Genomic DNA, 26,070 nt, shown 5'->3' on the forward strand with positions numbered 1-26,070 from the left:
GTTTTTGCTCACCAGTGCTTTCTATTTTTAACTTTTTAAGATGGAGATCTTTGAACAGATTTTTTTTAAGGAAGAGAACATAATGAGCCCCTGGAGAGTCATATATATATATATATATATATATATATATATATATATATATTTCATATATATATGAAATCCAAGTTTCAACAATTCTCAGTTCTCAGCCAGTCTCCTTTCATCTGTACCCCAGGCTTACCGCCCTCCTGTTATCCGAAGCAAATATTGGATACTGTTACCATTCCATCCATGAATATTTTACTATGTACTTCCAAAAGATAAGAACACTTCTGAGTTTAATTTTTAAAATTAGCATATGCTAAGACTGTTCTTGTCTTTTCTAATGCGTTGAGTTCGTGTCTGTGAATTTTCACACGTGCGTAGATTTGTGTAAGCGTCCTTAAGATCCCGGCGCAGAACAGTCACGTCACCCCACAGGAGGCTTCATTCACGGCGACAATGCCGTCCATCATCAGACCTTTCCAAAGAGCAGCAACCAGTAAGTCTTCAAGAGTAAGTGTGACTCTGTCTCTTTATGACCATGAGTGGCCCCAGCATGTCACAGTCTAATCCACACTGTCCCTCTTACAGAGGAAAGGCTCCTGTCTGGGCACTCGAGAGTGTCCTACACAGAATGTGTTCTAAGCCATCTCTGCCCTTGGTTCTGTAAGAGATCCACATGGACACAGCACACCTCTGTCCCCCAGTGCTGGGGACACAGCCCAGGTGTTTATCCACGCTAGGCCAGCTGCCTACCACGACAGTGTTTTGTTTGGTTTCACTTTGGGGAGGGCGCCTCTTGCTGTTACCCAGGCTGGTCTTGAACTCGAGATCCTCCAAATTCAGTCTCCTTAGTCGATGGGATCATAGGTCTGCGGCACTGTACCCAGCCAAAATGAACTTTCCACAGGTCGTTTACCTCTTCTGCATATAATCAACCGCCTTCCTGTCTAATGCAGCTCTCTCTTTGCTAGATGCTTTCTGATGCCCTGAGTTTTCATAGAGTACAACTAGCCATGGTAACGCGACTTTAAACATTTAGGGGGTGAGGTGTTTTAAGATGGCTTTGTTTTTTTTTTTTAGTTTTTTTTTTATGATGTAGAATTTTATCTCAACTCAATACTGGTTTTATTTCTTACGACTTTGGTGCTGAAGGGGAGGTTAAGTCTTCCGCCAGACCAAGGGTGATGGTATATACCTGTGATCTCAACATTTTGGAGTCTGAGGCCAGAGGAGCTTGAGTTCAAGACCAGTCTTGGCTACATGATGATATCCTGTCCAGAAGAAGAAGAGGAAGAGGAAGAAGAGGAGGAAGGAGAAGAAGAGAAAGAAGAGGAAGATGAAGAAGGAGAAGAGGAGGACCAGGCAAAGGAGGAGAGGAGGCACATGTGGAAGAGGGGATGGAGGAGGATGAGTTACCCACTGGGCTCACCTTACTTTGCAGATGAGAAAGTTATCAATTTTACAAAGGACATGAGCTCTCCTATCAATTGGCAGTGAGCTTTTGTCCTCAGGGTCTCAGGAAAGCTAATTCGCCTCTGTGTTCACAGACAGCCTTCTGTAGATGCTCCATGAAGCACTTCCCTTTGGTAGCTTGGTGTGTTCCTACCTGGTCCTCACGGCCTGTGGATATGCCTGCAACAAGGGAACCACCTTCCAACGACAGCGGGAACGAAGGAAAGGGCTCCTCTAAAGCCAGCTGAGTGTGCATATCTAGCGATCTCTTATAACAACATGTCCGGAAGCAGTGTGGTTTGGTTCAGCCGCTCCACAGTATTTCCACCTTCCCTCTGAAACCAGTCTCCAGTCCTGAAGGCCATCCAGACCTCACCCTCCTCCAACCTTCCACCTCTCTGCCCTCCCCTCACACAGCTCTGAAAGACTCCCAGAAGGGACAGAAAGGTGACCCCAGTGTTCTCTTTAGTGGCTCATCCAAGTGCAAGCCCCCACCGCTGGCTTCTTCTTGTTGCTCATAAAATAGAACAAAGCCATGCCCCTGTCCCCCACCCGATGCAGGAAGCACTGAGGACATCAACAGAGAGCAACAGGAGTGGCGGGGAGCGATCCAGACTTTCAGTGCTGAAGCTGGCCACATCACCTCGTGAACCAAAGCCAGGATTGTTGGCTAGAGAAAATCAGAGGAGAATTGCGGAGATGGATCTTGAGTGGGCAGCTGAGAGCATCTCCGCAGCCAGGAGACTCAGAATGTGCCAACTGTTATGAGATGTTCAGCGTTTTCATGGCATGGTGTCTACAAACATGGGTGCTGGAGAGAGCCAGCTAAGGTGTGGTGCCAGCTCTACTCTTATGCCTGAACTATCACCCCAAATTCATATGATGAACCCAATCCCAGTAGCTCAGAATGTAGCTGTTCAGAGTCAGGGGGCCCATAAACAGGTGACTGAGTTAAAATAGGGCTGCTAGGGTTGACCCTCATCAAACCTGAGCGTTCTCGTGAGACTATCAGGACAGGGGCCCACGAGCACAGAGAAAGGACTGTGCACACAGATGGGAAGGGACGAGCAAGCTGCCCACCAAGGAGGGAGGCCCTAGTTGGAACTGTTCCTGTTGCCACCCTAAACTGAAGCCTCCAAACTCTAGTGCTGTGCCAAGATTGAGTCTTTAAGGCATTGTACAGACCCCAGAATCCCAATACAACCACTTCCTCAGCCCAATCTTTGCCCTGAGGCTTCACTAACTATCCTGTGCCCCTGTTTTCCTCTCTATGAAAGGGACTAGAGTCAGGTGGTGGTAGTGCACACCTTCCATCCCAGCACTCGGGAGGCAGAGGCAGGAGGATCTCTGTGAGTTCGAGACCAGTCTGGAAAGGGTCTAAGCGACATTGTCTGCTCAGAGGGTCATGTAAGAACTAAGTGAGTTATCAATACAGAGAACTGAGCACACAGCACAGTAAGCCCTATGTGGGTGGTTGTTTAGTGTATGTGTGTAGTTACATGTAAATGTGTAGTCTTGGCATATCTATTGTTCATTGTCACTCTTTCATGAACCAACAGTGAGTAAATAGTCTGATATGAGCCAAACAGTGGATTAGATATGGAGAAAACCCTGCGCAAGCCAGACTGGTGTCTTATGATCTTACCGAGCTTGCCTTCTGGTAGGAGAAAGCAGCAATAACTAAGTAAAAGGAAATGTGTAACAGCTGCAATTCCTGCTTGTGCTTAAATACTGTGAAGGAACTACGCAGGGATGAGAGAGAACAGAAGGTAAAGGGAGTCTGCCCAGTGAAAATCCCAGGACGGAATTCCCCAGACAGTGAGAACAGCTGATGAAAATGGGGAGGAAAGAGTTTGGCCTGAGCTGGGGTGGAGCTGAAGGCCAGGGCTGCTGGACCATGGTCAGCAATGGAGCTGCAGCCAGGATAAGACTGAAGACCCGTCCAGGCACCAGACACACAGCAGCGCAGAGGTAGGGGGAGGTGTTGGAATTTAATCTTAGTGCAGAGCAGAGCCACTTAAGAAAAGTGTGTCTGTTTGGTCTGCTTGTTTTTTTAACCACCATGGCTGCTGAGTGGGGGATGTATTGGAGAGGGGGGAGAATAAACACAAGGAAACAAGATATAAATAATCACAGGTGGAAGAGAGCTGATTATAAAATAAGGGAGAACCAGGGGGAGAGCCGAGCGCATGTGTGCATGTGCATGCATGTGTGCGTGCATTCATGTGTGTTGCATCCATGTGCACAAGTGTGTGCATGTCTGTAAAGTGCCGGCCTCATGCTCCAGTATCATGTGGTTTCCGTGGAAGACTTTAAGCTGTCCTTTCTCATCGGCTTGGGCTGCCCTCTCATCTCTCTCCACTTCGGGGGTCGAGATGTACACCACACCTCTGGAGAGTGCTTTGATACGTGGCAGGGCCCAGGACTGTTGTACGGAGAGTTCACAAAGAGGTTGGGGAGAGGCAATATCCCTGACCAAGGGATGGGCTGGTGTCTGCCCGTCTTTGCCAAAAGAAGTTGAGCAGGTACTGGTTGGAGACCCATTCACGTTGGCAATGGGTGGAACTTCCTCTGGAAGAAGTGCAGTGTCTCGTAGACTGGGATGCTCCTCTACCTCGGCTTTGCCATATCGTCTCCACCCCTACACTACAGTAGAGGGAAACCTGTAATGTGGGTATTCACCTCAGGCCCCCTGATTAGGCTAGGTATAGTAAATGCATTCATGATGATACCTTATACTGTGTCAACCAAGAAGCATCTGTATTTGCAGCCATGATTTCCCTCCTTTGGTGGAGGTGGCTCTTATCCCTCTGTCAAGGGCAAGGGTAAGCCCCGAGGAGCAAATGGGGTAAGAATTTCATGAAGTAGAGATGTTCAAACATTAGCTCATACGTAAAGGATGGAAATTGGACGGCAGTGTTCTTGCGGAAGAAATTCCTCTGTGTTCACTTCTAACCTCAGAGCTGAGGGAGAGTGGGAGTGTTTCTCCATCCAGCAAGGACAGTGTGGTTAGAGCGCCACAGGCTAGCTCTGGTCAAAAGAAGGTCACAGGGAGCCTTGCCAATTATCGCTAAAAGACCTGAGCCCCTCTGCCAGCAATGGTCCAGGCTGGTTGCCTGGCAACCAGAACCCATTCTCCCTGTCCAGTGTTGGAAGCTTGAATTCATCAACCAAGCTTGATGTTCTTGATGTTATTTCCAATCAGGATTCATTTGTGCACCTCTATTGGGGAAGGATGTGGGGAAACCTGGAAAGGTAGTCTGTGAGAGTTGGAAGATTGTCTTAGGTCTCCTTCGCAGCCGAGAGCCGGAGACTGACTCACCCAAGGTGACAGTGCCAACCGACAACACAAGAGCCCTCCTGTAATCCGTGTACTGCCAGGATTACTGCTGTTAGGTAACTACATCCCCTTCCCTGGACCCCTATAGGGACCGCCTAACCCAGCACTCAAGGGTCTGGCTGGCCTATAGATCATGCAAAATGGCCCTGTGGAGCTTATGTATTTACACCCAATCTGGCCAATTCACCATAATCAGGAGTCACGCCGAACCCGTGGGAAACATCATGCAAGTCTAAGATGAAGGGGCTTCTGCTCTCACATATTGTATCCATAGTGACAAAGACTGCTGGGGTTGAGGCAGCCAAGGGGAGGCCCAGCCAGCACCCCTCAGGGAAATGGAGTCAGCCTGCCTTTGCAAAGTTAAAGGTTCTGGGTTGAAAAGGGTCACCCGAAGGAGAATGCAGGGGCACGGATCTGCGAACACTGAGTCCCAGGTTGCAGGTGGTGGTGCTCAATACCCACCTTTTAGTTAGGGCCTTCCCGAAAAAAGGCACAGGTGAGAAAGGTACTGATGAGTGTGTGTGTGTGTGTGTGTGTGTGTGTGTGTGTGTGTGTGTGTGTACAGGGCTGAGCTGCACGGCAAATTTGGCAGTCAGGGTCTGAGACTACAAGGCATAGGGGACTGGTTTTCAGGAACCTGTTCTTTAAAAGCAATCATCAATGTTTATTGTTATTTTTGTTTAGGGCATGGGGGAGACCCTAAGCGCACTTAGGATTCGGGGAGCATGGTATCGACCTTCCCAGCCACCCTCCGCAGGCCACCATGGAGCCAAAAGAGGTGTGGGCATCCTTCAAGGACAAAGGAGTTGGGAGGGGAAACAAACAGTGTGTGGTACGTGCTAAAAATCAGGCCTTGTGAGTCAGGAGGCAGCCTCAGCTTTTTGAGAGAGAGGAGGGTTTGCAGCTCAGCAAGCAGCGATTGAGTGCCTGTCTTCAGTGTAAGGAACTGGAGAAGGCAGAGACTCACTGATGGGGGCAAAGCTGAGGCTCCCTCTTCACAGCCTGCTCTCAGTCTGACTGCAGGCATCTATTTTTTTGTTTTTTGTTTTTTAAGGTTCACGTTCCTCTTCCTATGACTTGGTTCTCTGCATCTCACTTCCATTTTCAACATTTTCCCGCCTGCCGCCACCCCAAAGCAGGCACAGGGATGTGGGTTGAGTGTGGAGTACTAGCAAGTTATAGAATATTATTAAGCTAGTACAAAAATATTTAGCTTAGCTCCCTTACCGAGACCTGTATTACTCATGATACCAAGCCAAAGACATTACAAGAAAATAACTATTCAAGTACTCTAATTGGTTTGTAAAAGACCCTATTCAGTTCATGTGCTTTCTTAATTTCCCCAATCAATGGTTTATCTTTGCATCTTTAAGAGTTTAGAATCCACAATTTATTAGCAAGCCTTAGAGTCTATTGTTTAGACTTCTTCCTGGTTGCCAGGTAGCAGGCAGTGTGTGTGTCTTCGTGAGGGCACGCGGCCCATCTTATTGACACGATGTGCTCATGAACCTGAGCCCGCCCCTGGAAGCATGCTCTCTCAGGTGGCAATCATCTCAAATTCATATCTGTGTCTCTGCCACCTCGCAACGGGCAATTCCCACTGGAGGAGGCATTCAAAACCTCATAGCAAGATGCCTATAAAACTTAAATAGTGTTGACCCTTGGAGGGTGGAAAGAGAAGACTGGAAACGGGCGATGAGGTAAGTTCAGATATGTGTCCATGTGGGGGAGACACTAAGAGCGGAGCGAGACTCAGAAATGATCAGATTGTGCTGAATGGCTGCTTTGTTTTTAGTTTATTTCATCCTGTTTTTGAGACAAGATTTCATGTAGCCATGGGGCCTTGAACTCATGTATGTAAGAATGGCCCTGAGCCTCTGATTCTCCTCCCAGCACCACCCCCCCATGATAAAATTACAGATGTGTGCTGCTCTGCTGGGCTTCCATGGTGCTGAGGATGAGCCCAGCATTTGATGAGCATTAACTGAACACCCCGCTGACTGGGTCACACCCCAGACAATCCGCTAGGTCGTCAGTTTGTAGCCTATGGTAAGAATGAAGGTTTGGAGGACAATAAAGGATCATCTTCATACCCAGTTTTAGAAATAAAATTCTCATAAAGGCCAAATGTGTACCATTTACAATGACTTTTTCCTATAATAACCCAATTGTGTGTGTGTGTGTGTGTGTGTGTGTGTGTGTGTGTGTGTGTGTCTGGTGCTGGGGACTAAACCCAGGACCTCACTCATGATAGGCAAGTATGTTTCCAGTCAGCCATTCCCTCATCACATGACCTGACTTTAAATTTCAACAAAGAAAAGGATTTACCTATTTGCAAACCTAAAAACCAGAAAAATAATGTGGACTTCAAGTACAATGTCACATAGTAACATTTACCACACAAACATGAACAAACACCTATTCACCATATAGATGGTACCAAAAACAGGCCAAAAAAACTATTCCTTCCAAGTCCTGCTTGACAAACCAATGGCTTTATGGGTTCACTTTTAGGAATACCAGCAAAGGATGAGTACACAGAAACCACACTACTGAGAAGTTTCACCTCGCCACGGATCCCCCCTCCACCCCATATAGACCCTAGCAGTATAACATAATCCAGCACCACCTCAGGAGGCCGCCCAAGCAAAGGCAGGATTCCAGCTCGGGTAGAAGGCAGAAGGGAGTCTGTGACTGAAACTATAGAAGACTCTGGTGACCTTTCCCCAACTCCAGCCGGAATTTAGTAGGCCTGACTCTGTAAAGGTCACCTTCAGGTAACCACAGCGGCTCTGATGACATCATACCAGTAAGACAGCAGCTCTTAACTTTCTTTCTGAGACAAGGTCTCCCACTGTGTAGCCCAGGCTGGCCTTGAACTCATGGTCCTCCCACCTAACCATCCTAAATGCTGAAGATTCCAGGTGTGCATGGTTACATCTAGCTACAACAAAATACAAGGGTATTTAATTGCTTCTCTAACCATTAACAAAAAGTCTAAAAATTTCCCTTATTGAACCCATTTAAGTCTCATTGTCTCTCTCGTGACCGAAGTGACATAACTGGAGAGAGAGAGAGAGAGAGAGAGAGAGAGAGAGAGAGAGAGAGAGAGAGAGAGGACTGGCCGGGCAGCTGAAGTTGTTCCCATCAGCCCCACATCTAGGAGTTTGTTTCAATGTTGAAAGCACACATACTTGGGGCGGGCGGTGGTGACGCACACCTTTAATCTCAGCACTCGGGCGGCAGAGGCAGGCAAATCTCTGTGAGTTTGAGGACAGCCTGGTCTACAAGAGCTAGTTCCAGGACAGGCTTCAAAGCTACAGAGAAACCCTGTCTCAAAAGGAAAAAAAAACCACACGTACTTAAGTATATTTATCCTATACGTTGTAAATTGTGAGAAGGAAAAGGAAACAATCTAAATGTTTTACCAAAAGGTTATGGTAAAATGAAGTGTGATACATTCAAACCACGGTTCTGAATCGGGACAGCTCAGCTTGTGTATTTGGAAGTGAGAGTTGTGTCCACTTTTGTTTGGTTTATGGAAAGGCCAACTACAAAAAACCCACAGCTGATACTGTGTTCACTAGTAAAGGGCTGGATGCTTTCTCTTAAGATCAAGAGAGAAGAAAAATGTTCACTCTGGACACTTCATTCAACATTATGTTCGATGTTCAAAGTAGAATAAGAAAAAGAAACCGAAGCATTCGCGCTGGAAAGGCGGACAGGAAACTGTAACTGTCTGCAGAAGAAAATCCTAAGGAACACACACACCACACATGATGAGTTCAGCCAAGCGCGGGTTACAAGGTCAGTGTGCAAAATAAACTGTCCTTCTTCTTGGAAACAAAAGACTAACTAAAATAAGAACTAAAAAAAAAAAGAAAAACCCATGTATAATAGCACCAAAAATGTAAAATATTTTGGAATAAATTCAGCAAAAGAAGAATCTATACTTTATAAACTATAAAAGTATTGTTGAAATAAATTAAAGAAAACTTGATTAGGGCTGGAGGGATGGCACAGGGGGTGGACCACTGACTGTGCTCCCAGAAAACCCAGGTTTGATTCCTAGCACCCACATGGTGACTCACGGCTGTCTGCAGCTCCAACTCCAGGGCACCCAATTCCCTTTTCTGGCCTCCAAAGGCACCAGGCACACATGTAGTGCACAGACATACATGCAGATAAAACACCAGCCCACATAAAATAAATTAAAAATTTAAAAATATGAAACTTAAGTCAATGAGAAGGCATCACTTTTTCACATATTTGAACAATAAATAATAAGACGACAATATTCTCCTACTTGTTCTGCATATTCTATGCAACCCAAATAAAAATAGCAGCTGGCTTTGCAGAAATGAACAAGTTAATTTAATTACTCACATGCAAATGAGGGTGCCTGAGAGTAACCAAAACTGCGTCAAAAGTGGGGAATCGAGGTGGAGGCTGGCTGAGCACAGAGTAATTTGTAGTGAGCAAAAATGGATTGGCTTAGGCCTCTGTGAGCTGCAAAGTCCAAGACCAGCGGATCGGCATCTGAGAAGCCCTTTTCAGAATGCTGCAGCAACAGCCTTAATCCACTCTCGGGGTCAAATGGTTTGGAGCCTAATTATCTCTATTGTGACCTACTTCCCAAGTTTGCAACATATGGTCTTTAGAGGACACATTCGAACCAAAGCAGAAGATTCATACATCCTGATTTCAAACCCAGCCACAGTAATTAAGACAGTGTGGTACTGACATAAGGTAGACACATGGATCGATGGGCGAGAATTAAGAGGCCAGAAATAAACTCCTACATTTGCAGTCAATTGATTTTCAATAAGGGTGCGAAGACTGTTCAGTGGGAGGGAAATAGTGTTTTCAACAAATGATACTGGGCCAGCTGGATAGCCGCATGCTAAAGATGATGTTGGACCCCTTCCTTGTGCATAAAATAAGGCAAAGACATAATAAGGCATAAAATGTAGTAGCTTAACCTATAAAAGTCTTGGAAGAAAATATAGCGGTATATTTTGTAACCTTGGGTTAGGCAAAGTCATCTTAAACATGACATCAAAAGCATAAACAACAAACGAAAGTGGACAATGAGGAACTTATAAAAATTAAGGACGCTGGTTGTGTCACAGGATGCTGGGACATGGATAAAAAGACAGGTGATGGCACAGGAGGAAGCATTTGCAAAGCTCATACCTAGTTAGCGCCCAGCACAAAGAACTGTCACGACTCAATATCTAAGGGTCAAGCGTCCCTATTTTAAAAACAGGACAAGATTGGGATAGCTCCCAAGAAGATATACAAATGGCCAAAAACCACATGAAAATGTTTTCAAGGTCATGACCGTCGGGAAAGAAGCATAAAACTACAAGGAGACAACATTTGAATCGTTAGGATGGGGCTTTAATTTTTTTGATTATTTACTTATGTGTATGAATGTTTTGCTTGCATGTATGTCTGTGTACCATGTGTGTGGCTGGTGCCCAAGGAGGCCAGAAGAGGGCACTGGATCCCCTGGAGTGATAGACACTTGTGAGCCACCATGTGGGCGTGCTAGGACCCGAACCTGGGTCCTCTGGAAGAGCAGCTGGTGCCCTTAGCTGCTGATCCATCTCTCCAGCTTGGATGGACTGTGTTTTTTAATAGACAATCACAAATGTTGATGAGGATGTGGAGAAATTAAAATTCTCCTACATTCCTAGGGCTATTGTAAGATGGTATAGCCATGTTGGAAAAGACATAGGCAGTTTCTCCAGAAATTAAATGTGGAATCACTGTAGAAACAGCATGTCCCTAAAAGAAATGAATATACCTACCTACAAAAGAACATAAACATTATTACATACAATAGTATTATTCAATTCACCAAGACATGGAAACAATCCAAGGAATCATCAAAAGATGGATGGGAATGTTAGGAAGACGACTCAGTGAGTAAATGCTTGCCACACAAATGTGAGGACCCAAGCTCAGATCGCCAATGCCCATGCAAAGCTGAACAGGCTTGGTGGCCCCTTGGACACCCAGTGCTTGCGAAGAGGAGGCAGGAGGTCCTGAGACACGCTGGCTAGCTAGACTAGTCAATTCAGCAGACTCCAGCGAGAGACTGTACCCTAGTTTGCTTCCTGTTGCTGTGACTGAACTCTGATGAAACCAACTCTGGGGAGAAAAACATCTATGTGGCTTACACTTCCTTGTTGAAATTCATCACTGAGGGAAGCCAAGTCAGGAACTGAAGTGGAGACCAAAGAGAAATGCTGCTTACTGGCTTGCTACCCACAGCTTAATCAGCTTGCTTTCTTATAAAAGCCAGGACCACCTGACCAGGGGGGAGCCCTGTCCACATGAGTCTCTCACATCATCATTAACCAAGAAAATGGCCCACATCGTCTTTAAACAAGAAAATGGCTCACAAACTAACATGACGGAGGCCATTCTTCAGTTGAGGCTCCTTCTTCCCAGGTGATTCTAGATGGTGTCAAGTGGACAAAAGCTTCCCAGCTCACTCAGCCATCACAGATATGTGGATCTTGATCAAAGAAGACACTTGATGCAAACCTCTGTCTTCTATGTGCTTATACACACATGCATCAACACCAACACACATGTGCAGCCACCTCTAGACAAATCTGCATACACATGTGCACATACATACACACAGAAGATGAATAAATAAAGAAAATTGTGTTTATCCACTCCACAGACAATTATCTGTTTAAAAAAAAAGAAATAAAGTATTGGTACAAGCTACAATATGGATGATTATGTTAAACGATCCAGACACAACTGGCCACATGTATTATTTCAATTATGCAAAAATGACCAGAATGGGAAAATCCATGGCGACAAGTTTTTTAAGAGAAGTGGAGGTGGTGAAGGATGGGATTTCTTTTTGAGATAACAGAGGTGAAAATTTATCCTTATTGCAACTGCAGGGCGACAATAAATAGAACTGTACCTTTGCAAGGGATTTTGTGTGCTGTGTGAATTATATCTCAAGCTATGTTATCTTGATGGGTTGATTGGATGCCTATGGTAGAATTTTAAGTCAGAAAAGAGAATTTCATAATAATATAATGTTTGGATACGTCTACAAATATTTCTTGGAGGTCCGCACAGACTAGCACTGGAAGCAGGAAGGAACGGAAGAGCTTGGAGACCACGGAAGTTTATGGATTGTTTTCAGTATGTACATTTGGAAATTTTCAATGTTTTGACTGAAGATGTAGGACACTGTGTTTTATTTCATTTCTTTCTCTCTCTTTTCTGCTGTTTTAGTTAGTATACAAAGTAATGGGCTTCATTATGCCATTATCACATATATGCGTCATTATATTTTGGTAGAACTACCTATTTTTCAAAGTAAAATTGGCCTGGAGAGATGGTTCGATGCTTAAGACCTTTTTTTAAAAAAAATTACTTATTTAATGTCTATGACTGCTCTATCTACAATGTTATGGCAGAAGAGGGCATCAGATCCCACTACAGATGGTTGTGAGTCCCCACGTGGTTGCTGGGAATTGAACTCAGGACTTCTGGAAGAGTAGCCAGTGCTCTTAATTGCTGAGCTATCCAGCCCCAGTGGTTAAGATCTTAACTTAGCATCTGCTCCCAGCACCCACATCAGGCAGGTCATAATTGCCTGTAACTCCAGGAGTTCTATCAAAATATAATGACATATGTAGACCCAGAGGAAGACTTCAGACAACCCCCAGAACAGCACAGGAGTGAAAGAACCAGCAAGACTTTTTTTTTCTTTCTTTTTTCTTCCTTCCTTCCTTTTTCCTTCTTTTTCTTTCTTAGACAAAGGGGCACTGTGTAGCCCAGCCCAGCCTCAAACTTGTGAATATCCAGAGTTAGTCTCCCAAGCGTTAGGACTACAGACGTGAACAGCCAAGCATAACTGGCCAATGAGATTGAAGGACAGAAAGGTGAGGTACAAGGCGAGCAGCTGTCAGAAGGACCCAGTGCCTGCAAGGCCATTTCCTGGGGCTCTTCAAGGGAGTGTTTCACAGGGAGGAGATACGGAGTTCAGACTTCTAGCACTCGAAACCTACACTTTTGAGAATTTCCCATGCAGGAAAGGGAAAAGATGAGATGGGAGTGTGAGCCACACCGTGGGTATGGAAGGTGGTTTTAGAGTGGAGGAAATGGGTTTTGTAACCCGAGGGTAGAAGAATCTTGTGTTTGGATGAAGGTAGATTAGATAACCATAAGAAAGAATTGGGAGAGGAGAGTAGCAAGTGGTAGGCTTGGATGTAAAGTCGGGGCCCTCATCTTCAAAAAGTGGGAAAGGGTAGAAAGAATGATAAGGAGGGAGGAGTGCAGGGAAGAAGAAGCTATCTGGGGCAGAGAGAAGGCGAGAATATTTTCAGTGAGCCTGCATCCAGAGCTGATAAGTAAACTGTTTAGCAGCCAATGGCAGAAAGGAGAGCAGGCATCAGACTTCTGGCAGGATTCAGGAGGTCTCTACTGGATTGCTGCCGACTCTTTAGCTGCTGATGGGGCCTCAGGGCAGATAGGGACGGAGATATGGAGTACTTGGGTAGCAGAATGCAGAGTAAGAAAGCGAAACCCTACCACTGAAATATCTCCTGGCTAGAACTTCGAAAAAGTCTGAATAAGAATTCGTTAAATTCCTCAAAAGCAGTCATTTATGATGAAAAGAATACCACACCATAAAATTATTCATCTTTAGCCCTCTGCTTTAGAGTGATTTTTTTAAAAAGTAAGTCAATAATGAATGCCTCTCATAAATGAAACACACGAAGCTAAAAGGTCCAAAGAAAGCATTGATTGAAATGAAAATCCTTCACACTTTCTTGGCGTGTGTTCTTTGCAGCAACAGCAGCGGACTCTTAGTGAACAGGGCCTATGGCGCTACAGTGAATTCCACAGCCTGGAATCCATTCTTTGGCTGAGGTTCTCCCTAAGAACGCCAGTCACCAATGTTGTGCAATTCAGCCTCTCCCACCGGAGCAGAGTGGCAAGAGCAATGAGCACTCAGGGGAATATGGGATAGTGTGTGGGGATTCCCAGGTGATGCCTGGCACACAATGTGGAGACTGTCACCATGGCAATCACATCAGCCCTAGTCACATGTCTGCCTCTGAAGGAAGACACCGCTGTCCTTGTCAGAACCCCATTTTTTGGAAACGCTGAGAGAACAATTCCAGTGTGGGTGCTGAGTCTGACAGAGTAGGACCTGAAATATCAGTCCTTGATGTATGGTTTGTAACCTTCCTTGAAATATAATTTTCTGAATGATGGAGACCTTTACAATCATCTAATCTGGGCCCATCAGAGATGAAGAGACTTTTGTGGACCAGTATTTACTAGACAGTAAAATTTCCATTTAGGAGTCCGGTTCTTTTCATCCAATATCCTTACAACATTTATGCTGGAAATCCTAAATTATCATTATACATCCACCCAAAGGGATTTCATGATGCATATCGCTTCCTTAGGATTCAGGTAAAGACCCAGGGATGACCTTAGAGGCTCACAGTCTGATACGAAATGCCTTAAGCCTGGCACACTTAGCCAGCCACATGGGTACACTCATTAACAGTCAAATTCTTTCCCACTGGCCCTGTTCAGAACTGGCCTGTAAACTCTTTCCTATCTCCTGATTAGTGAAGGCATTAGGGCCTCTTCTTTTGGGGGCCACTCTCAAGAACTAAATGAGTCTGTGGTTACGTTAGTCAAAAATGCAGACATTTCAGTAATTAATATGTCTGGTACAGGCTAATAACAAAAATCACCTCCAGTGGGAAAGGGGGTAATGTAGACACCCCTACATTTCTCCCAGCCTGACACTTTCCCCCTTCCGTGGCTAGCCACCTCCTCTAGGAAGAAGTGGAGGAAGAAAGCTAAGGAAATGAAACAGTTTCCGAGGGCCTGCAGGCAAGATGCATTTGCCCACGGCCGTGTTTCCACACTCTCCTGTCATTTTCATGGGCTTGTCAGAACTTGACTTCTTGCCAGTGCCAATTAGGTGGGTGCTGACCATCCAGTTCTTCCTTTGGTACAGGAAGATCACTTTACCCTCCCACTGATGGCTTTAGCTTCCAGTCCTGGACCTGCAGAAATAAATCTCTTGCCTCTTTCTGCTGAGGTTGCTTGCCCTTTCAGGGCAGTCATTGAGTGGATCACAATCCCACCCCACGACACTCTCTCAGGCTTGACTTCTGTGGGACTACATTGCTGCTCCTCCCATTGATAGGCAGGCTTTTTTTTTTTTTTGTCAGTTTTGGTTTCTCAAACCTGAGCCACACACACCTCAGTCTGGCAGTCTGTGGTGCTCCTTAGAGTACAAGGGGCACCCACTTGACTGTGTGAGAAGTCTCTCCCACCAGAGGGAAACACCGTCTTGGTTTCTCTGCTGTGGGTGCGAAGGAGGAGACCCTCGGAACCATGTCTACAGAAACCCTCCCTAATGTTCAACCACCCTGCCAGCATCTATACGTAAGGTAATTGGAATCCTGCCTGGTGAAGGATAGCGCACTGTTTGGTTAGAGTGTTGACAACTATTATCAGCGAGGGAGCCTCGCGGAGTGAGAGGAAGCTGATGGCTTTCGCTTTAGTGTCCTCTACCAGGGCATCCCACCCTCTTCCTATCAGTTTCCTTCTCCTCCTTTTTCCTTTTCCTTTCTTCCTTTTTTTTCTTTTCCTCCTCCTCCTTCTCTTCTTCCTTCTTCTGCTTCTTCTTTCTCTTCTTCCTCCTCCTCCTTCTGTTGTCGTTTTGTTGGTTGCCATTGGTGGGACAGGGTCCTTTTTCGAGACAGAGAACCTAAACTATCTTAAATAATCCAGGCTAACCTCACAGTATAGGCAATCCTCCTGCCTCCGCTTCCCAGGTGCTAGGATTACAGGTATGTGCCATTATATCCAGCTAAGGTTTTCTTTAACAAGCAGATCAAATGGCATTCCCAGAAACTTTGTGCAGTAGCTGAGTTCCCAGCTGCTGGAGAAGAGCTGACAGTTTTGTTAAGCAGGGGTTTTTATCATAATGGAATTCATTGCAATTTCACCAACAGCCTGGATTTCCAGAGTCTCTCGGAGACTTTATGAGCTATGTGAGTCTGATGTTTCAGATAAATAAGGGGAGTAATTTAAATCATAAACAACAACAAACCGGCTGCCCTGGAGAAAGAAAATTCACAAGAATGTAGAGTTCCTTTGTAGTTCTAAGTGTTCTGCCATGATTTCTGCCAGGAGCCACTTACATCAGAAAATCCAGCACCCCTACTCAGTTGCGTGAACCACTGTGCAAGTCGCCAGAGGTCAGACGGCAGGTCTCTAGAGCAAGAGAGTGCCAAAATCACAATGTCTTGTCATGGTTCTACAGAATAATGTCCCTGAATACTGATCCCCATTGTCCCGATAAAGTCTGCAGTAAGCATGCACCAGCAAATAGGCCTAAAGCCTCCTTCCTGCCACACTTGATCTCTAACTCTGCGCTCGATCTTTTCCTCACAGCCTGAAGCGGTTTAGAATTCCATCAATAGGTTACTTGAAGGTACAAGATGAATCTTACAATAATTAAAAGATAACTGGTTCTTGGAAGGTAGCTATTTATTTATTTAATTTTGAGATAAACTCTTACTATGGAGCCCAGGCTAGCCTTGAACTTGCAATCCTCCTGTTTTCACCTTATGAATGCTGCTATTAAGTTATGGGCTACCTTGCCCTGACTTAGCCATATATGGATTTAATTTCTAAAACCACACCAAGTGCATCACAGACAACAGATTTTTAATGGGTGGGATATCAATTAAAGAAATATAAAAGCACAGGCAAGCTTGTAATTCGTCTCCAGTTCTCTTAAGCTGTAAAACATAGAACAGAAGTATTGTACATGAGTATAGAATCTGTTTTTAGTGCCGAGCTCTTCTCTGTAGCCAGCATTTTAACATGACACTCCATGTCGGTGTCACTGCCAGGACCGTGATTCCCTTCACTCTGTGGCTTGATCTGTATGGACATTTTGGAGATGAAGGTGTCAGTGGTGAAGACTGCTGATAACTGGCCCTGAGCCTACTATCTTCCCAAACTCAAGTTGGCTTCTAAAGTAAAAGTGGGCAGGGCTCTGGGTGAAATCAAAAGTAAACATGGGCCAAGCTTTGTCAACCCTTCTATCGATAACCAAGGAAGGAACTTTATCCTTCTACCAATAACCAAGGAAGGAACTTTACCCTTCTGCTGAGAAACAAGGAAGAAACTTTCACAGACTGAAGGCTTCCTCGTTACCCCCCCCCCCCCCAAAAAAGGCTGTACCCTTCACACTCATGTCAAAAACTATATCTGGTTCTTCATCAGAAACATCCTGGGGCTGGAGAAGTGGTTCCGTGGTTAGGAGCACTTGCTGCTCTTGTGGAGGACAGGTGTTTGCCTCTCAACACCCACATAATGGCTCACAATCATCCACATCTCAACTTCCAGGGGGATCCAACACCCTCTTCTGACTTTCTTGGGCACCAGGCATTAATGTGGTATACAGGCACGCATGCAGGCAAAATACTCGTATACATACAATAAAAGGAATAAATCTAAAGAAACAATTACCTGTGTCTTATCCAGTCATGGCACATTTATGACATGTGCTTATGATCCCAGATACTGGGAAAGCTGAGGCAAGCGGACTGCAAGCTGTGGCCTGCAAAACCCAGTGTGTCCCACTGGGAGAGTGATTTCCTCCTCCTGGAGGGAGAGGGACGTTCATAGTCAGACGGTAAACAAAACTTACAACCGAGAGAAAGCCCTAACTGGATTCACAAGCTGGAGGGACAGGGAAGTTCCTAAGGGTCAGAAAGTAAACACAACTTCCAACTGTGAGAAAGCTGTAGGAGGAGTCACAGGTCCTGCCCCCAAGGAATAACAATGTAATAACAAGAAATAGCAGCGGCTGGGAAGGCGGAATCCACTCTCTGTCCAGGGAGTCGCTGCAGACTTCCTTCTCCACACACTTCTTGTCTCCTGACTAATAAGAATAAGAAAGCAAAAGGAGTGAGCAGAACAAGGGTTTACTAAGCCAAAGATAAAAAGAAAGCTGCAGATGGGCCACAGTGCAGCAGCAGGGAGACTGGAAAATGTCCACCACCAAAACCAGGAACTCCATGACAGCATTAGAATGAGAAAAACAATTATATCCTCTCTCATAACCCCGGCCATTACCCGCATTTCCTCCTTGGTGGTGGATAAATGCATAAAATATATTCAATACTGAAAATGTAAATTTTAACGTGAACCTATGCAGCCTTTATTTTGAATGTCTATCCTGATCTATATAAGTTTATTAAGATGTATAGAGTTTGGTTTTGGTTAATTTTGGCGTGGTCTTTTTGGTTATTTGAAAGTTCTTTTTAAAATAATGTTCATTTAAAAAGAGAAAGTGCTTGCCATCGAAGAGGCTGTGTCTAGGGGCTTTTAGTGGGTTTAGGACGGCCCTGACTGGCTAGCTGTATGTATGAAAAATAGGTGAAAGGCAGAAACCAATCAGAGGGAAGCCCACCGAACTGAGAAGGGTTCTCAACTAAGCCCTCATCTCAGTCCCCTCCTCACTTTGAGAATGTTTCATGGCTGTGGAGGTAACCTGAGGAAGATGGGGTACAGATCGTGTTCGGCTTCTGGTCACTGGTTTCCATTGCAGCCTGGGGTCTCCTACTGCAATCAAAATGCGTGTCAGTGTTGACCACGCTGGAATGGATCTTTTGGTTATGCAACTGCCTTTGAGTCGTTCTTGCCCCTGTAAGCAGTTCCTCACCCAGTAAGGAGAACTGTAAGCAGTTCCTCACCCAGTAAGTAAGCCAAAGAAACACTCACTGTTTTACCAAACCCAACTTAGAATCCTTGCTTCAGCAGGTTAGTGAACCGTCCCCCCCACACACACACACCCTACCCCCATCTCCCAGGAACAGCCACACCACAAGGCTGTTAGTTACTTTTTTACCTTGTTGCAACAAAATAGGAGACAAAGTAGCTTAAGGAAAAGAAGGCTGACTATGTTTCAGAGTTCCAGGGTAGAGCCTATCACCCATCACCGTGAGGAGTTGTGGCACCAGGAGCAGGTACTAGACAGCTTCATTGCATCTGCGTTTGGGAAACAGAAGGAGATGAATGATAGTGCCCAGCTCACTCTTTCTTCTTCTATTCTGTTCAGGACTCCAGCCCATGGAATGGAGTTCAGTCAATCAACTTAATCCTACAGACGTACCTGGAAACTAACCTAGTCTAGGAAATCTCTCACAGGCATGCCCAGAGGTTGGTCTCATAGCTGGATTCTTTGGGATTGACAAGCAATAGTAACCATAACACAAACCCTCTCCAAAGACAAAAACAAAGCTGGTCAGAATCCTACCACTCAGGAGGTGGAGGCGGGAGTCCAAGGCCAACCTTACTACATAATACAGTGAGTCCTAGCCCAGTCTTGGCTGCGTGAGACTGTCTCAAACACCACACACTCAAATACCCCCATACACACACAGAGAAGAATAAATTAAAGGAGCTGGAGAGATGGCTCAGTAGTTAAGAGTATGTGCTGCTCTCGGGTAGGACCCAAGTTCAGTCCCCAGCACCCACATCAGGTGGCTCACGACCATCCGTAACTAGTTCCCAGAGGTTTGCCGGACACCTCCGGGCTCCAAATGCACCTGCACTCAAGTGCACACACCCAAACAGAGGCACTCTAGTATACACAAAACCAAACAGGTTTTAAAAGATTAAGTCAGAAAGAAGTCTATATAGCGTGCTGTCCAGTCAACTTAGAAAAGAGAGGGACAGAAGCACTTGAAACCTCAGCGCTTGGGAGACTGAGGCAGGAGAAAACCTCAGGGATGCTAAAACCCGCTCTCCAGGGCCAGCTTGCTCTTTTCCTCTCTTGTCTTGGTCAGGCAGTCATAAAAATGCATCCATCAGCATTTGAATAATTTCCCCCATCCCAGCCCACCATGGTCATGACCCCTAGCAACAACATGAATCAATGATTTTTTTATGCATATCCTATATACTCATGATCAAAATGCAGTCTTAATGGCCTCCCACAGAAGGCTCTCTGGTGTCAACATGCCAGCCTGGGCAACACAGGCTACCTCTGTCTTAAACAAACAAGGGGACAGGGAGTAAGGGTAGAATTTTCAGAACTGGGGTTCAAGGTGGGCCTCAAGCAATTCTTAACTTTGGGGGACTCACAGGAATCTGAAGAAACCACAGACAAGTCTTCAGAAAAACTCTAGCCCTGTTCAGCATATGCTTTCAGGGGACTCGACGCCAGAATTAACTTTTGCTTTGCTGCCTAAATAATCGCCCCATTTCTTAGTGTATGCTAAACAGACAGTCAGGCCCGAGTCCTCAAAAACCTAACAGCCCAGTAGTGAGAACAAAGCGGTGATCAGAAATCAACACGTATGTAGATAATTACATGCCAGTGGTGGAGAATTTGAACAGGTTGAACTGGGGAGGGACTTTACAAGTTTGTACTCTGTGAGGCAACGGTTTTAAATAGATGGGTGTGGCAGGTTGATCTAGGGGACCCTACCATACATAGCAGACCAGGAAAGTAAGTTAGCCGTGAATCTGAGATTAAAAGAGCACTGGGCTACGGTGCTTCCGGGTCAGTGAGAGTTACTGCAGAAGTTGGGGTCTGGGTGGGGGGCTGCCACAAAAATGCTGATGAATACAGTTTTATGACGACTAGGCCAGGATACAAGGGATTTAGATGAGCGAGCTGGCTATAGGAGAGCGGCCTTGACGTCCTCCGTTCATTGTCAGGGTCAGAAGTTGGTCCTGTGTCCCTTCAGTAAGACGAAAGAAAGCCACGGGAGGGCAGCGGGTGACCGAGAACTACACAGGGCTAGCGGCCTGAGAATGAATCCTAGCTGATGTGTGCAAAGCCCTAGGTGTGTGGACAGAAGGGAGCCAGCAGGAAGGTTACAACAGGTCAGGAATAAATAACCAGCAGGCGGAGAATCCCGGATTCCGTTCTGCCTTTTGTTGGGTGAGGAGCGCCAGGCAAACGCGTCCACCTTGGTTTTGGAAGGAAGCTGTTGGACCGTCCACCCACCCCCCTCCGGCCGCGGCCCCGAATGACTAGGAGGCACCCGGGGACTGGGGAAGGTAGAAGCCGGGACCGCGGGGCTCCGCCGTCCACCCGAGACCCCGCAGCGGGGACCCCGGAGTAAGTCGGGGACCGGCCGCGCTGCGGCGGGAGGGGGCGGGCGGGCAGATCCCACCCCTTCCTGAAGGAAGCGCCCTCCCCGCCGCGACTGCCGCCGCCGCCGCCGCCGCCGCCACCGCCACCGCCACCGCCACCGCCGCCGCAGGTCACGGCCCGCGAGCCGCTGCCGCCCGGAGCAGGTAGGCGCGGCGTCCTCTTCCGTCCCTCGGCCCCGCTGCCCGGCCCGTTCGGCTCCGGGTCCCCGCGGAGACACCACCCGGGCGGTGGCACTGTCTCCCCAGCCCCCGAGCGCGTGCTCCCGAGCCCGAGGCAGGCGGTGCGGCTCCGCGGCTCGCCCGTCCCGCTCCCCGCCGCCGCAGTGCCGCCCGCGGCCCCCGCCCGGCCCGGTGACAGGTGTCCCACCTCCGCGGCTGCTCCCGGGTGGGGACCAGGAGAAAGCGGCAGAGCCGAGCCGACCCCGGGCGCTAACTTGCGGTGCCCCGCTGGGCGCGCGTTCCTGGGAAGAATCGGGTATTTGGGACTGAGCGTGGGCAGGGGTGCCGGTCGCCGGCCGGGCACTAGGCGCTCTGGTTGTCCGTAGTCATAATAATTTTAGAAAGTCGTCAGCCTCGGGTTATGGAGAGAGTCTTCACTGAGTGAATGGTTTTCCCCTCCTGAAATGAATCAAGGGAGAATGAGGGGTTTCCCAGTTGAAACCCATGTGCCTTCGCTCCCCCCCCCCCCACCCCGTTCATCCCTCTCCATTCACCCCTACCCCCGTGACACTTTATTATACCCTAAGCACTTTGCTGGTCTTTCGGTTGCGGTTATTCCGGCCAGGTCTTTCAGGGCTGGGCCAGGGCTGTGAAGGCCAGTGTGCGAACACAGCCCAGGTGGAATGGAAGCCAGCCGATCTCCCTGGGCAATCCCACGCTGACCTCCTGTATGTGTGGTCCTGTTAAGGAACCGAAATACACCAGCATATTGAAAAAGCAGGGCGGAATAAAGCAGTTCTTAGATCTATTACAGTAACACAGCCGAAAGGGCAATATTAGTTTCTGCTTCTCCAGTTCTCTGCTTGAATCGAAGACAGGTTTTAATAATGCAGGACTGAAGCTCCATTCTGGGCTGCAGATAATAAAAAGGGAGGCAAATGTGAATGTATGAAGCCCACGGTAGCAGTTAATAAGCTGACCCACTTAAAGTTTCCCATGTTGAGGGTGAACCGTTAGGCACATACATGTAATAAATGCAGAGTGAGTAATTTTACAGTCTCAACTTTAATGCACCAGATACCTAACTTTTTCTTACACGTGTCCCAGAAAGGACCTTACTTCCAATATTAACTGTAGCTGTGTCTCCGCCCCTCCATACGTGTGTCTCGCTCTGTCTCTGTCTCTCTGTGTCTGTCTGTCTTCATCTCCTTCCCTGCTCCCCACATCTATCTTTCTCTCTCTGTCTCTGTCTCTGTCTCCTCCCCCACACACAAGGTCTCTTTTATGTAGCTCTGGATTCCTGAAACTTACTCTGTAGACCAGGTGGCCTCAAACTCACAGAGATCCACCTCTGTCTCCTGAATACTGGGATTAAAGGCGTGCGCCACCACACCTAGCAGCTGCCATCTCTGAATGAACTAGAAGTGTGAATTTAATCTTCATGGCATAAGCAGGGGGATCTTAATGATTTGTCCTTGGTGTATAAATTGCTTAAATGTTTTGCAAGTCTCCCAAGTTGGAAGCTCCGAAACTGGACGTAGTAAATTGACATTGAGCAAACATAAACTATTTGAAAAACACATGTTTGTACTCTGCAGCTAGCTGAATGACACTTGTTTGGCTTGTCTAAGTTTGCATTATAATATCTTGATAGCAATTGCTTAATCCATGTGTTTCTTGTCAGATGCTTTGTGAGGGGGGTGGTTTGCTGAGCCATCTCCCCAGCCCAAAGTGGAAATACTCAACACAGAGAGCTCAGACGGGACAATAGGAACAATATGAGATGATGGAAAATTCTGGGTGTTCGCTGGGTCATGCCAGCTCTAGTAGGTTAGGCAAGGTTTGGAGCTCTCCTACCGGGTAAGAAATTAGTACTACCCAGTATAACTTTCCACATGGATGGGAATATTCTATAAGTCTGTCTTATAACCACAAGTCACATGTAGCTGTTGAAACATGGCCAGTACAATTGTGGAACAGATTTTAAATTTTATTTAACTTTAATTAATTTAAATTGCCATGTAGGGATAGTGGCTACCATATTAGGTAGTGCAACTCTGAATTCCCACCACTCATTTCTGATAGAGATACATTTTGATGGCAATTATCCCTTAATTAGGGAGAAGTAGAAATTTGCATTATACTGCCGGGAATTAAGATTTAACTCGGAAATCCTGCCTTATGAAAAAGCACTTGGATTTGTGCTGGAGTTCATTCCTACTCTAAAAACAGTTGGCTTTTTAAATTCCTGTCTCTGACTGTTACAAAAATAAGCATCACTCCTGGGTGTTGGCACCGTGTTTGGGTGGGTGCCCACACAGGAGCATTCGGGTGGGTGCTCACACAGGAGCATTTGGGTGGGTGCTCACACAGGAGCATTTGGGTGGGTGTTCACACAAGAGGAGCTTTTGAGTGGGTGCCCACACAGGAGCATTTGGGTGGGTGCCCACACAGGAGCCTTTGGGTGGGTGCCCACACAGGATCATTTGGGTGGGTGCTCACACAAGAGGAGCTTTTGAGTGGGTGCTCATACAGGAGCATTTGGGTGGGTGCTCACACAGGAGCACTTGGGTGGGTGCTCACACAGGAGCTTTTGAGTGGGTGCCCACACAGGAGCATTTGGGCGGGTGCTCACACAGGAGCACTTGGGTGGGTGCTCACATAGGAGCACTTGGGTGGGTGTTCACACAAGAGGAGATTTTGAGTGGGTGCCCACACAGGAGCATTTGGGTGGGTGCTCACACAAGAGGAGCTTTTGAATGGGTGCACACACAAGAGGAGCATTTGGGCGGGTGCTCACACAGGAGCATCATTTGCTCTTGTGCACATTGTGGATCTCATTCATTCTCAGTGTTGGTTTCTGCATTTGATCAGTTTAAAGTCGAGGGGGAGAGGTACAGAGGAAGGAGGGCAACCGCCTGACTGTTCCTCTCCTCTCATTCCTGAGAAAAGCGACAAACGGCTTATTCCAGGGACAATTGAGGGCCGAAGTCTTCGTGTTACAGCCCTTCATATCTGGCTTCTTTCTCTGGGACTTCAATCTAGACACCTCTCCCCCACCCTTGCTCCATACCGCCTGTGGGGTTTACCAAATCCACTTAAAATACCGCCCAAAGTGGGATTTGATTCAGCTTCTATGGATGGCTTCCATTTTTAAACTAACTTGCTTTGATTAAAACTGTTATTTTGATGGTGGAGAAAGCACACTTTATAATGAGATGATTTCACAAGACCTTGCCTCTCACATTTCTAGAATGAGTGACCCTCACCCAGAGGCCTAAGAGCCCCTCTGCAGGGGAGAGCTGAGAATCATCGGGGTCTCGATCTCTGAAGGAGGGACAATCTTTCAGTCAGTTATTTAGTGATTGTTGAATGTATTAGGATGTATTAGAATTAGGCTAAAATAGCCCTGAGGTATTTTTGACTTGAAGATATTAGCAGTCTAGAAGGACAATGGTGATGGGGATGGTTAAATAAGTCTAATGAATGCTTCATATAGTTCCAATACCATGCCAAAGTTTCTGAAATAAAGTAACATGTCTTTTTAGCTTAAAAAAAATTTGTTAGTGTTTTAATACACTATAGTATTTTCAAACTGCTTACCTTGGGTCTTAAAATCAATTTCTAGATGAGAATCAGCATTTCCCTTCTGAAACAGAACCAGAAAAATGCCTGTGCATTCCTCTATGGAACCTTCTGTTTCCTCCATGTATAACCATGACCAGGCCATAAGGAAGCAGGCAGATGTGGTTTGAGCACTGGAGAAGTGAGACCTCTGGATTGAAATCTTCACTGCAGAGCCCAGTTCATCTATTCCACATGATTTAGGCATGTTCATTATCTGCAGTTATGTGTGTGTGTGTGTGTGTGTGTGTGTGTGTGTGTGTGTGTATAATGGTTCAGATGCAAAGTCCTGCTTGTGAAATTCATCTTGTGGCTCCTCTATGAGAAGACACATGTGGTCCCCAGCAATAACCAGGGCTTACCTAGTACTCTGTACTGCATGCCCTATGTGAGTTATCCTGTTTTCCTTTGATGAAGAAGTTCTGGTCCCCACATACCTACGTCTCATTTGGCAGTGAAGCAATCAGTTTGGAGACAGACCATGAGTTCAGTCACCCTACACCCTGTATGTGATAGCGTTACCTACATAGACAGGACATCTGCAGACCTGTGACACTCAGGTGCTGTGCACCATGGCTCTCGTGCAAATGTAATGATTTTCTGCATGAGACTTAGCCTGATGGGGAGCAGGAAGTCACTGCAGTTCTAGGGTGAGGAGCCCTCACTGCTGCCAGCCAGTGGTCTCGGAAGGTTAATGTCCTTCGAGAGGAGAGACGGCCTGGTACCTACAAAATCTGAGCATCCTAGAGACTGACAACCTATTACATCTCCTGCATGTGTTCTTCCCGCCTGCATCCTCTAACTTCTGCATTCTGGTTTGCAACAAGCAAATGACAAGTACTCTAAGGAAACAGGTCCGTCTCCTAAGTCCCCCACTGTGCAAAATCACCAACATTTTCTTTTCAAAAGTACTTCTTTCCTGTGAGGGCCTCTTCGCGTAGTCCTCAGGCAGTAAATGGAAAACAGCTGGGCGGTTAAGCCAGTTGTGCAGGCTTACCTGGTACTGGAGAGGTCCTGGATCTGACCCTAAGCCTCATAACTGGAAAAAGAATGTTTAATATAAATAAGCACATAAATGAAAACCAGCGTCTCAGGAGGTCTTCACACTGAGGCTGGAAATCTTCCCCACTCCTTCACTGTCATCTAGAAGCAGATTTCAGGTTTCCTTTGGACCGGTGACCAGAGACCGTGCTGGGTAGAACAGGAGAGGCCACAGCTCGCCAACATGCTTAGTTTCCCTCTGTTGAATGTCCAGAGGCTGT

General features: G+C 46.5%; 1 protein-coding gene and 1 long non-coding RNA gene across 4 annotated transcripts in view; one reads left to right on the forward strand and one right to left on the reverse strand.

Moving 5' to 3' along the window:
* Positions 1–16,552: 16,552 nt before the first annotated feature.
* Positions 16,553–21,892, reverse strand: LOC125395302 (uncharacterized). Of its 2 annotated transcripts, none has more exons than XR_015738530.1 (5): positions 21,766–21,892; positions 21,393–21,643; positions 18,768–18,907; positions 17,384–17,518; positions 16,553–16,647 (listed from the first exon to the last, which is right to left on the reverse strand). It is a non-coding gene; the product is annotated as an uncharacterized LOC125395302 (long non-coding RNA). The 2 variants fall into 2 exon arrangements; XR_015002632.2 differs by having other exon boundaries at positions 16,553–16,792.
* Positions 20,388–26,070, forward strand: part of Tmem150c (transmembrane protein 150C) — a 75,575-nt gene continuing 69,892 nt past the window's right edge. Inside the window, exon 1 of one of the 2 annotated variants that reach the window (XM_048426596.3) lies at positions 20,388–20,990. In XM_048426596.3, the coding sequence (XP_048282553.3) occupies positions 20,899–20,990 (92 nt within the window). In that variant the 5' untranslated portion in view covers positions 20,388–20,898. Of the gene's footprint in view, positions 20,991–21,073; positions 21,170–26,070 lie in introns of those variants that run through there. The other variant, XM_085691588.2, reaches the window with a different exon arrangement.

The sequence above is a fragment of the Myodes glareolus genome, chromosome 8 (genome assembly GCF_982192425.1).
Source record: "Myodes glareolus chromosome 8, mMyoGla1.1, whole genome shotgun sequence".
NCBI classification, from domain to species: domain Eukaryota; kingdom Metazoa; phylum Chordata; class Mammalia; order Rodentia; family Cricetidae; genus Myodes; species Myodes glareolus.